This window comes from Hippocampus comes, unplaced genomic scaffold (assembly GCF_001891065.2).
Source record: "Hippocampus comes isolate QL1 unplaced genomic scaffold, H_comes_QL1_v1.1 scaffold159, whole genome shotgun sequence".
Lineage (NCBI taxonomy): Eukaryota > Metazoa > Chordata > Actinopteri > Syngnathiformes > Syngnathidae > Hippocampus > Hippocampus comes.
In genome coordinates this window covers 1,357,157-1,366,773 of record NW_017805742.1, presented here as the reverse complement: position 1 = coordinate 1,366,773, position 9,617 = coordinate 1,357,157, and the positions used below count along the sequence as shown (strand labels likewise).

The following is a 9,617-nucleotide window of genomic DNA, read 5'->3' as shown; positions in this document are numbered from 1 at the left end:
CCGTCTCCCCCAAAGCTTCTCGTCTAGACCTTCAAGATGTAAGTACACCACGTCTGCCACGATGCTACGCAAATGAGCTTGACCATGCTTCATGCTTGTGCAGGTGGAAGGCAACCGATCTTACTCAGGAGGTGTTCCAACCCCCGCCCCTTCCCCTCGGACCACTTTTAAACTATTTGCACACTGGCAAGACACCCAGCTGCTTGGCCAAGTCACTCATAAGGCATTGAGCAACATCTGCTGGCCAAGTGTAAGACTTCATCTTAAAGACTGTACGTGCAAGCTCAAGTGGTGTCTATGCACTAATATACCAAAGTAATCCATGTTGCTGTAAAAGAAATCCGAAGCTATTCGTAGCCAAGGCTCAGTGTAATATATTAGTACACAGAATTCGTTCACATACAAACAAAAAGTAACCAAGCCATGCACAAACCTGACAGTGGAATCTCCTTTGTATGTTACAAACGGATTTAGTGGAAAGAAATGCTTGTCATATTTCTTAAAAGTGAGTAAAAATTGCAATTTGGTACGGATATGCCTTAATGAAAAGAGCAAAGCATTTGCTGTTGTGGGCCACAAAAAATATGGCAGGGTTGAAGGATTACCCAAGTGTGTGTGTGTGTGTGTGTGTGTGTGTGTGTGTGTGTGTGTGTGTGTTTTATTTTTTTCTTTTTTTTTTGTTTCCCTTTTGTTTTTGTTCATATCACCAGATTAGGGGACCAGCAACAAATGTCGAAATGGAAAAACAAGACAGGAAATAGAACTGTTTCTTTGTTCATATTTGAAAAACAAAAACGGTGTTGTAATCCCTGCAAAAATAAAATTAAATGACTTACAGAGGAACGCCCCAATGTGGTCAAATTTAAAACAATAAAAATGGGCATAATTACCATGTGGTTGAGCATGGTGACAGGTAAGCTGTTGTCAAAAACTAGTTTTTATCTTTGACCTGAGGCTGTATTTTGCGTGAATTTTTTTCTATGGGAGAGCAAGTAAAATGTGTTTTGGAATATCCCTAGCCTAATGTGGAGCAAATATGCCTCCGTTGTTCTTGACCGTTTTTGGAAAATGAGAAAATATCCCAACAAACTACACAAACGAGTCCAGCTGCAAAGAGTTTTTAGTCAGCATGTTTGTATATTTTATTGATACTGTGACAGTAAGTTAAAAATGACTTTATGCGATTAAGCTAACAATATGGCTGTAAATTCTATGACACAATAATACAATAATGACATACATGCAATTTCAAATAATTTTACCAAGAAAATATCATGTGGTTATTACTTTTACTGTTACATATCTGTCTGTCCCGGCATCATCAAGATTTTACGTTGACTTTACGGTGAACTTCTTTTCACACTTGTGTGACAGTTAAGCCTGAAACGAGGTCCCACGATAGGAGTTGCATCCATGTCGTTCACGCCTCAAAGTACACAAGAGAATCGGAACCCATTAACACTAGTTATAATCATGATTCACAACTATTTAAAAAAGAGGTGGTGTGAAAGGGGCTTTGCTGCTGTGAGGCGCTAACCAAATGCGCCATTAAACTTAGTAGACAATGCAAGAAGAAGCCATATTGACAAATTAAGCCTGTCAAGTGTCTGCTGCAACCATCAAAACCATGCACGAACATTGCTACGCTCTTAGCATTGTATTGAGGAAATTAAAAGAAAAGCATGCTCACGTTTGTTTACAATGATTATGGATGTCAGTTTATTTTAATATTGGACCCTCTTGAAAATCTAAATAAAATTTGGTTGTACTCTGCTCTTTCTGTCTGTCCCTTTTATCATGTTGTTAATCTGTACCTTTTTTAAATTGACGGGTGGAGGGAGGTGTAACAACTAGAGAACCAGGAAGTACCCTTTTATCATGTTGTTAATCTGTACCTTTTTTAACTTCGGGTGGCGGGAGGTGTAACAACTAGAGAACCAGGAAGTCATTTTACTGTATTTTAGTTATATTAGTGTTTGTTTTATCATGTTACAATTCTTAAAATTCTTCTTGTGTGCTCTTGTGATTCTACTTCTTGTTTTTTGTTTTTTTTTTTTTGGGTGGGGTCGCATTCCCTTGACTGTCTCTGTAAAATTGTGACGACTAGAACAAGTGGAACCTCATGTAACATGATGAATTACATACACAAATTATGATTACCTAGGTAATGTTAATGTAATGTAAAAAATCAGGAATAGAATGTACAATAGCTCCATTTTTAGTATCACTGGAAAAATGGTCTTTTGTTTTGAATAGCTATGTAGGAATGTTCACAAATATATTGTTCTCTTGAAACCTGTTTGTGTGTAGAATTTCGATCCATTTTTATACCAAAAACAAGCTACAAGTCCCGGTGGTTGCTGCTGAGGAGTTTTGGGTAAGATGACCCGATGGAGCGGCCGTGCCTGTGAACCACCAACTCCAAAACATACTCATCCACCTTCACCTCCAGCGTGCTGGTCTTGTCTCCAGACTGTAGGAAGACGATGGTGAACATCGCCACCTCCAATTCGGGACTAACCCCAATGAAGGAGCCGCCCACTGGCTTGACCAGGCCCTTCCAGCTAAACTGCAGGTTGAGCACGTGGTCGTCCTCATCGGGCTGTGGATAAATGGACTTCCTGTTAGTTAGACGGTAGCGTCCGGTTGCTACGATGAATGTGTGGATTTGCCTTACGGTGTCTTTATTGTCCCGTGCTTTGTAGCCTTTGTAATCGATGTGGCCGTGCTTCTCCTGTAGGTAGAACTGTACCCAGTTGTGAAGGCCTGTAATCTCCTGCCCCTGCTTGGTCTCGCCCACGAACACATGCTCGAAGCCGCACGAGTCCGCCCTGGACGCAACCAGCAGCAAATGTTGACAAGATAACAGATGAGGAGGTTTCATTGGAAGTTCCTTTTGGTTCCCTTAATTGAACTTCATCTGACCAAGATCTTGTGAACAAAGGAGTGTAAATTTGGATCACTTGGGAATGGCGTCGTGCACTCGAGTTTTTTGTTTTGTTTTTTTAAAAAGTTTTAATTTGGTAGGTTTCTATTTCCTGTCACTAAGGCTTTCAATTGGACCCTTGATTGTCTGGCTAATTTATTATAAACAAAGGACTTCTGTTTTTACTTCCTGTGGGACTCGTATGGAGATGAATCTGTTTGCGGTGCTTTACAGAGTGATTTAGACAGCCACATCTGTCTAACCGCTGAATGCTTATTACTTACACGCAAATTTTTCTCATTATACTTGTAGGACGGTTAAGAATATTAAAATGTGAGTTAAAAAAACGTTGCAGTCTCACCCTCCTCTCCTGTCACGGTGGTACAGGCGGAACCAGATGTTGTAGAGTTGCTTCTTGAAACTCATCACATCCGGCGACGACTGTCTCTTCTTGACCAGGTACTGGTGAGCGCACTGTGAGTGCGAAACAACAACATATGTTAACATCTTTCTCAGCATGCTTGTTGTCACCCTCAACAGTCCAATTTTGCACCTTCATGACGTCTGTGTCCAGGATGGCGTCCAGGAACTTGCGGTTCTCCTGAAGCTCCTCATGGGTCACAGACTCTGACACGCCTGTCGACATCTCGTAGTTGTCCAGCAAGTTGATGAAGTCTGAAGAAGAGGAAAATCGATGTTAACATATGCTATGCTTGCCAAAACAATTGTTAACACTTCCTGTTCACTTATTTACTTTATTTTGAGTTCCTACTTAATGTTTTGGTTCCCTTGATAGGGTTCTCATTCACAGCTGGTATTGACCATTTTTTTTCATCAACAAAGGACTTTGATTTGGATCTATTGTGATGTGGTTTCTGTATTTGAGTCTGTCTGTGCCGTTGCTGGTTTTATTTTGGTAGGGTTGGACTTCCTGCTGATAGGACTGTCTTTTGAAATCAGCATTGACCATCATTTTTTTTGTTTGACCATCTGCAACTGATGTGATTTGTTTATATAGTGCGCATTAGTCAAAAGATTCAATAACAGTTTTCGATCTGCGGGTGCAAAACAAAATGATTCAAGGACGGTTCGATTTGAAAGTGGAACCATTCGATTCGGTTCAGTTCAGTGGCATTATGATTCAATTCAAAATGGGTCAGCTCAGTTTGAAAGGGTATGATGCAAAAACTTTTTTATGGTCATTTTATATACCTTTTAATGAACTTGTCATTTGTGTAAAATGTGTCATTCCTTTTTAATATATAACTCTCCAATAAGAGGCTTGATAGACAAATAAAAGATTTGATATGTATCTCGATATATTTCAAAGTGGAACGATTCAGAGTCAATGCACTCACATCTTGTCAATCAAATAATGGCGTTCCGATTCAAATTGTTTTTTTTTTTTGTTGTTACACCCCAAATATATATTTCTATATAAAATTTATTTTCGCCATACATGCATATGTCTTGATGCTCCTCAGTTTGTCCTCATCGACGTATATGAAGAGTGGCGCATGGGCACGATCCTTGGCATAGTTGCTGCCCTGAGCCACGTAGCCGGCTCGTCCCTGCGAAGTGCGATGATAACCAGAGTATAAGATATGGAACTTACTGCCACATGTAAGAAAAGGGCCATAGCTTCAATTAGAAAGATTTATTCATGTCTTTAGATTGACAGTTGATGAGTGCAGTGTGCATTCACCTGAGGGGCAATGATGTAATCAGTCCCCGGCTTGAGGCGGTTGACGTCCAGACGCCACAGTTCATTTAACACCTCAGACAACTCCTGATTGGCCACTTGGCTGAAAAATTACAAAAAGTTAAAGTGATATGAAAAATTGCCAGACTGTGAAAATGCTGACAATTAACATGACGTTTTGTGGTACTTTATGCACTCTATTCACGTGAAATGGCAAGTTTCTCTGCAAACAATATTTGTAAAAAACTTGATTCACGTTAATGTTTTATTTTCCATGAAAATATATTACTTTCCTTGTAATATAAGGATTTTACTCCAGTGAAATTATTTTTCATGGAATGTAAGACTTTATTTTAAGTGGCATTAATTTTGTTCTTTCAAAAAAAATGTTTTTTTTCAGGAGCATTACTTCTTTTTCATAATGTAAAACTTTATTCACAAGAAATGTCTTATCTGGAGAAAAATAATTATTAACAGTATAACAACTTTTAATCACATGAAATGACAAGTTACAATGTAAATTACACGTGATTTAAAAAAAAATATGACCCCCCCCAATACATTCACCTTTTTTATGTATGTACTTTTGAAATACAGTTTTCCCCGAGGCTGAATGCAAAGTGTTCATTTTCTGGTTCCTACTTGAAGGATTACTCAACCGTTTTTACATAACCGCCCACTTCATCATTTTGAGAGGATGGGTTGTGTGACTGTCTTTTTTTTTTTTTTTTGTGTAACTAATAATCATCTGCAGACCTTCACACAAACACACGAACACTACGCACATCGTACAAAACAGTTGTGTGTGGTTTTTTTTCTCAAGCGGAACTGTAAAAAACATCAAAACGAAACTTTTTTTGTCCACTGCAAGAAGCACACCAGTGAGAGTGCATCTCTTTACAGCCCACAGGCTTGTTTGCATTAAATACCTGCCATTTGGAGTGTCAATAACGTTTCCAAGTCTTGACGTACAACTCACAATTACAACATAAATGACAGAAATAGACTTTAAAAAATGGATTGGGCAAATTTTACTTACCGTCTTGCCATTGTTGCGTTCAGATTGGGCAGAATTTACTCAAATCGTTGCTCTGGAGCAGAAAAAAAGCACCGTTTTTTTACGCAGTTAGTTATTCTGTCAATCATTACGTTTTGAAAGCCAGCCAATGAGGAAATGGACAAATTTAGCGATTACCGCCCACCGCGACACGGGCGGATCCCCACCTCGTGATATCCTTATTTATGCGATAAAGACAATGACGTTTGCACATAAAGGTTTATTGTTTTAATATATATATATATATGTATATTTTTTTATTTATCTGTCATTTTGTAACCGCGCATATTTTGTTCACTTTCGTCAATTTCAATTGTCGCGTGGGAGCCATCCTTTCCTCTGGGTGGCGCCAGTGCGACATTAGGCAGACAACGACAACGACGAAGAGGAACGCAACCGCGCATGTGCAGTACGCGTTCTTTGCGTTGTTTTGGTTTCTCACGTGTGTTAACTTGCACGGGGCAATAATGTGTTTTAAGTCGGTCGCCAAATTGTTCTACTGCGCTAATTTTGCTCGCGTCTTGTGTTTTTACTAGTCGTGATACATTTACCGTTGGTCTGACAAGGTGGCAGAGCTTGAGACGAAAACAAAGACGCAGGAAGATCCGAGCTAGTTGGCCGTCATGGCCGCCTTCGTGGAGCTAGTCGCTGGCTGCTACGAGCAAATTGTGTTTGGTTACCGTGTTCGAACTGACCAGACCGTGAGTGGATTTTCACATTACCTGTATATCTCTACGAAACAATTTCAGCTTGGCCGTGGGCATCATTAGTGACTCTAATTAAAGCTACTTGATAACGGGGATTTGAAACCTCAAAGTTTCGTATTCTGACGCCAATATTTTACAGTATGGGGTTGGTGAAAATTAGCTATACACGTTAAAATGCGGTTTTAAGGCCAGCGTTAGGATGTCCTGCAAGGTTTAGAGTTTCAAGATAGATGATAAAAATGAAAAGGATAGTGGGTGACTTTTTTCACCTGAAGGGAGGGAAATTAGATCGGTTTTATTTTAAGGGTTCGGTTACCGTGTGTGTGTGTTTAAGAGGTGACTAATGGGTAATACTGCATTACAAAAAAAGAACAAGACTAATTTCACATGAAAACTTTGCAGTGTTACGAAAAAGTAAAAACAACCATGCGGTTAAAAGTGCAGCATTCCCCTCACTTTGTAGACATCACGTTTTGTACATTTTTTGGCTGTGGTGCTTTAGGAGTGGACAGCCAAGGCGGACTTCACACATCACGCACACACAGCATCAGTGTCGGCGGTGGCGGCCAGCAACAGGTTTGTGGTGACGGGCAGCAGAGACGAAACCATGCTCCTGTATGACATGAAGAAGAAGGTGGAACACGGCGCTCTGCTACATCACGACGGTGAGTGGCGCTTTTGGGGTCTGTGGTTGCCGTGACGATGCTTCCTCCTGACAACCAATACTCCTCAGGCACCATCACCTGCCTGGAGTTTTACGGTGCAACGCATCTGCTGAGCGGAGGAGAAGATGGACTCTTGTGTGTATGGAGCACCAAGAAGTGGGAGTGTCTCAAGTCCATCAAAGCTCACAGGTCCGCCCTGGGTCATGCTATGAGGAGGAGAGGGCAAATACACGCTGAGAAAAAAAATTGCAATGAGGCACTTCATATGAACAAAGAAAAAAATTGTATCCCTTGTAACTCGCAATTTTATTTCTAATCCGAAAGGAAATTCTGGAAAAAAATCAGGAAAACTCCCTTAATATGATGACTTCCTTTGCTTTGGCTAAAGTTTATTCTCCTGTTTTCTTTCTTCAGAGGTCATGTGACGTCGCTGTCTGTGCATCCGTCTGGTAAACTTGCACTGACGGTGGGCACCGATAAAACACTGCGGTGAGACACACACACACACATATACGCGCGCGCAATAAATGCCAGCGCAATAAATGCCGCGCAATAAATGCCACAGCCGCTGATGTAATGTTTGATTTTGTCTTTCAGTACATGGAATCTAATTAATGGAAGATCAGCCTTCATCAAAAACATCAAACAAAGTCAGTTTTTCACCATAAAATGTGACGCTGGTTTTCCTGAGGCACATTTGAGGTCAAAGTGTGTGTGTGTGTGTGTGTGTGTGTGTGTGTGTGTGTGTGTGTGTGTGTGTGTGTGTTTTTGCTTGTGTATAGATGCCCACATTGTGCGGTGGTCTCCGGACGGCGATAAATATGCAGTGGTCATCCATGACCAGCTAGACCTGTACGATCTGCAAACAGCCTCGCTGACCAGCACGCTCAAGAACCCCAAAAGGATCTCAGCCATCAACTTCTTAAACGTCCGTGTTTTTTTTCCTCCCCATGGATGCCTCACGACACTTGTTTTTCTTCATTTTTTTTAAATCTTATTTGCTTGTTTTTTTCCAGAACTCCATCCTGGCTGTTGTAGGTGATGATGAAATAGTGCGACTGTGTGATGTTGCCAAAGAGAAATGGGTGTGCGAGTTCAAGGCCCATGAAACCAGGTACAGAATTCAACATTTATTTTAAAAGAGACATGATGCATCTTTCACAATTTAGAAAAAATTGTGCACTGTGCACTTTTGTCAAAAATAACCCCATGGGTAAAAAAAAAATTAAAGCCATTCGCAAGTTTGATAAAGTCATGACCAGGGCGAGGAACATTGGCATTGAAACTATGCAAGCAGCATCTTCTTGCGGAAATAGAGCCTAGACCTTGGTTGGGCAACTCTGGTCCTCGAGGGCCACTATCGTGCAAGTTTTAGATGTTTCCCTTCTGCAACACAGAATACTAATAGTGATTGAATTGAATCGTTTTAGCCCGAAACAACAGCGTAAGTGCTGAGGTGTGTCGCTCTCCTTTCGCAGGGTGAAAGCAGTTGAGAGTTTCAAGATGACCGACCACTGCGTGTTGGTCACGGCCTCCAACGACGGCTTCATCAAAATGTGGAAGCTCCGTCTGAATGAAGTCGGTCGGCCTCCAAACTGCATCGTCAAAACGCACTCTTGTTTGTTAACAAAAGGTGTCACCCGACAGGAGCTGGAATGTCCCACCCTCCTGGGGGAGGTCAACACCACGGCCAGGCTGACCTGTCTTGCTGTGTGGAAACCGTCCGCGCCACAGCACACCACAGAAAAAGACGCCAAAGGAGCCGAGGCCACAACGTCACAAGATGGAGCCGGTAAAATATGTATACTTGTTTGATTCAATTGTGGTTTTACATACCCTCAAACTAAACTTGCATTCTTGTGAGACGTGGATATATTTAATTCTTGTTAAATTTGGACTTTTTGAGAAATTACTTTTTAGTCAAATTGAAACTTTAACTAGTCTTGTAAAAAAATTTGAAAACAGTTTTACTATTTTTTTCCTCAACACTGTAATTATCACAATTTTAGGACTTGATTGTTGTAAAATTACAATTTTCTGAAAAAAACTCTTCTCTTCATATGACTATTATAAAAAAAAAAAAAAACTACATTAATGTAAATGTTTTGATTTTTCTTTACCTGTCCGTGTGCCTGCAGAGGAGGCTGGGGCACTTTTGAAGACAAAGCGAGTGCGAATCTTCACACATGAAGAAGTCATCCTGGAAGATGACAGCAAGCCGAAGAAAAAGAGGAGGAAGAAGAGAAAGGTCGGTGGGCAACAGGAGGAAGCCAAATAAATGTATTTTTAAAAAAGATCCACCCATGTGTGACTCCTTTGGATGTACACACACACTCCACAAACACTTATTTAACAAAAAAATTAGAATAGACACATTACACTTGTACCAGCAGCTGTTTGAAATTATTTTTTTCTTAATTTTAGACTGAATCCAAAGGTGGTTTTAGAAAATTGCCCTGTTCAGTTATTTCATGTTTTACAGTGCTGAATGTTGGACCACTTTATTGTTGGAATATTTCAGCACTCCTTGGAAAATTGAATTAAAAAACATTTTTTGAAA

At 40.4% G+C, this 9,617-nt stretch overlaps 3 protein-coding genes across 6 annotated transcripts in view; 2 read left to right on the top strand and 1 right to left on the bottom strand.

Annotated features, from left to right (window-relative positions):
• cc2d1b (coiled-coil and C2 domain containing 1B) overlaps positions 1-599 on the top strand; it is an 8,107-nt gene extending 7,508 nt beyond the window's left edge. For 3 of the 4 annotated variants that reach the window (XM_019883707.1, XM_019883705.1, XM_019883703.1), the window contains exon 25: positions 16-599. In XM_019883707.1, the coding sequence (XP_019739266.1) occupies positions 16-27 (12 nt within the window). In that variant the 3' untranslated portion in view covers positions 28-599. The remainder of the gene's footprint in view (positions 1-15) is intronic. The other variant, XM_019883704.1, reaches the window with a different exon arrangement.
• A 1,279-nt stretch (positions 600-1,878) lies between these two features.
• LOC109524104 (poly(U)-specific endoribonuclease-C-like) lies at positions 1,879-5,795 on the bottom strand. The gene is made up of 7 exons (XM_019883714.1): positions 5,668-5,795; positions 4,632-4,731; positions 4,386-4,497; positions 3,480-3,601; positions 3,288-3,400; positions 2,678-2,831; positions 1,879-2,602 (listed from the first exon to the last, which is right to left on the bottom strand). The coding sequence occupies exons 1-7, from the start codon at positions 5,676-5,678 to the stop codon at positions 2,342-2,344; spliced, it is 873 nt and encodes a 290-aa protein (XP_019739273.1). The 5' UTR covers positions 5,679-5,795; the 3' UTR covers positions 1,879-2,341.
• Positions 5,796-6,081: 286 nt separating this feature from the next.
• Positions 6,082-9,351, top strand: pak1ip1 (PAK1 interacting protein 1). The gene is made up of 10 exons (XM_019883713.1): positions 6,082-6,386; positions 6,895-7,057; positions 7,126-7,246; positions 7,472-7,546; positions 7,655-7,707; positions 7,840-7,985; positions 8,074-8,171; positions 8,536-8,635; positions 8,705-8,849; positions 9,196-9,351. The coding sequence occupies exons 1-10, from the start codon at positions 6,309-6,311 to the stop codon at positions 9,333-9,335; spliced, it is 1,119 nt and encodes a 372-aa protein (XP_019739272.1). The 5' UTR covers positions 6,082-6,308; the 3' UTR covers positions 9,336-9,351.
• The last annotated feature ends 266 nt before the right edge of the window (positions 9,352-9,617 follow it).

Excerpts from the sequence above, each read along its gene's own strand:
- LOC109524104 (XM_019883714.1), bottom strand. Across the intron at positions 4,498-4,631 it reads ATTACATCATTGCCCCTCAG|GGACGAGCCGGCTACGTGGC; the intron begins GTGAATGCACAC and ends CGCACTTCGCAG. Across the intron at positions 2,603-2,677 it reads CACGGGACAATAAAGACACC|CCCGATGAGGACGACCACGT; the intron begins GTAAGGCAAATC and ends ATTTATCCACAG.
- pak1ip1 (XM_019883713.1), top strand. The coding sequence starts at position 6,309 with ATGGCCGCCTTCGTGGAGCTAGTCGCTGGCTGCTACGAGCAAATTGTG. Across the intron at positions 7,247-7,471 it reads AAGTCCATCAAAGCTCACAG|AGGTCATGTGACGTCGCTGT; the intron begins GTCCGCCCTGGG and ends TTCTTTCTTCAG. Across the intron at positions 7,708-7,839 it reads CATCAAAAACATCAAACAAA|ATGCCCACATTGTGCGGTGG; the intron begins GTCAGTTTTTCA and ends GCTTGTGTATAG.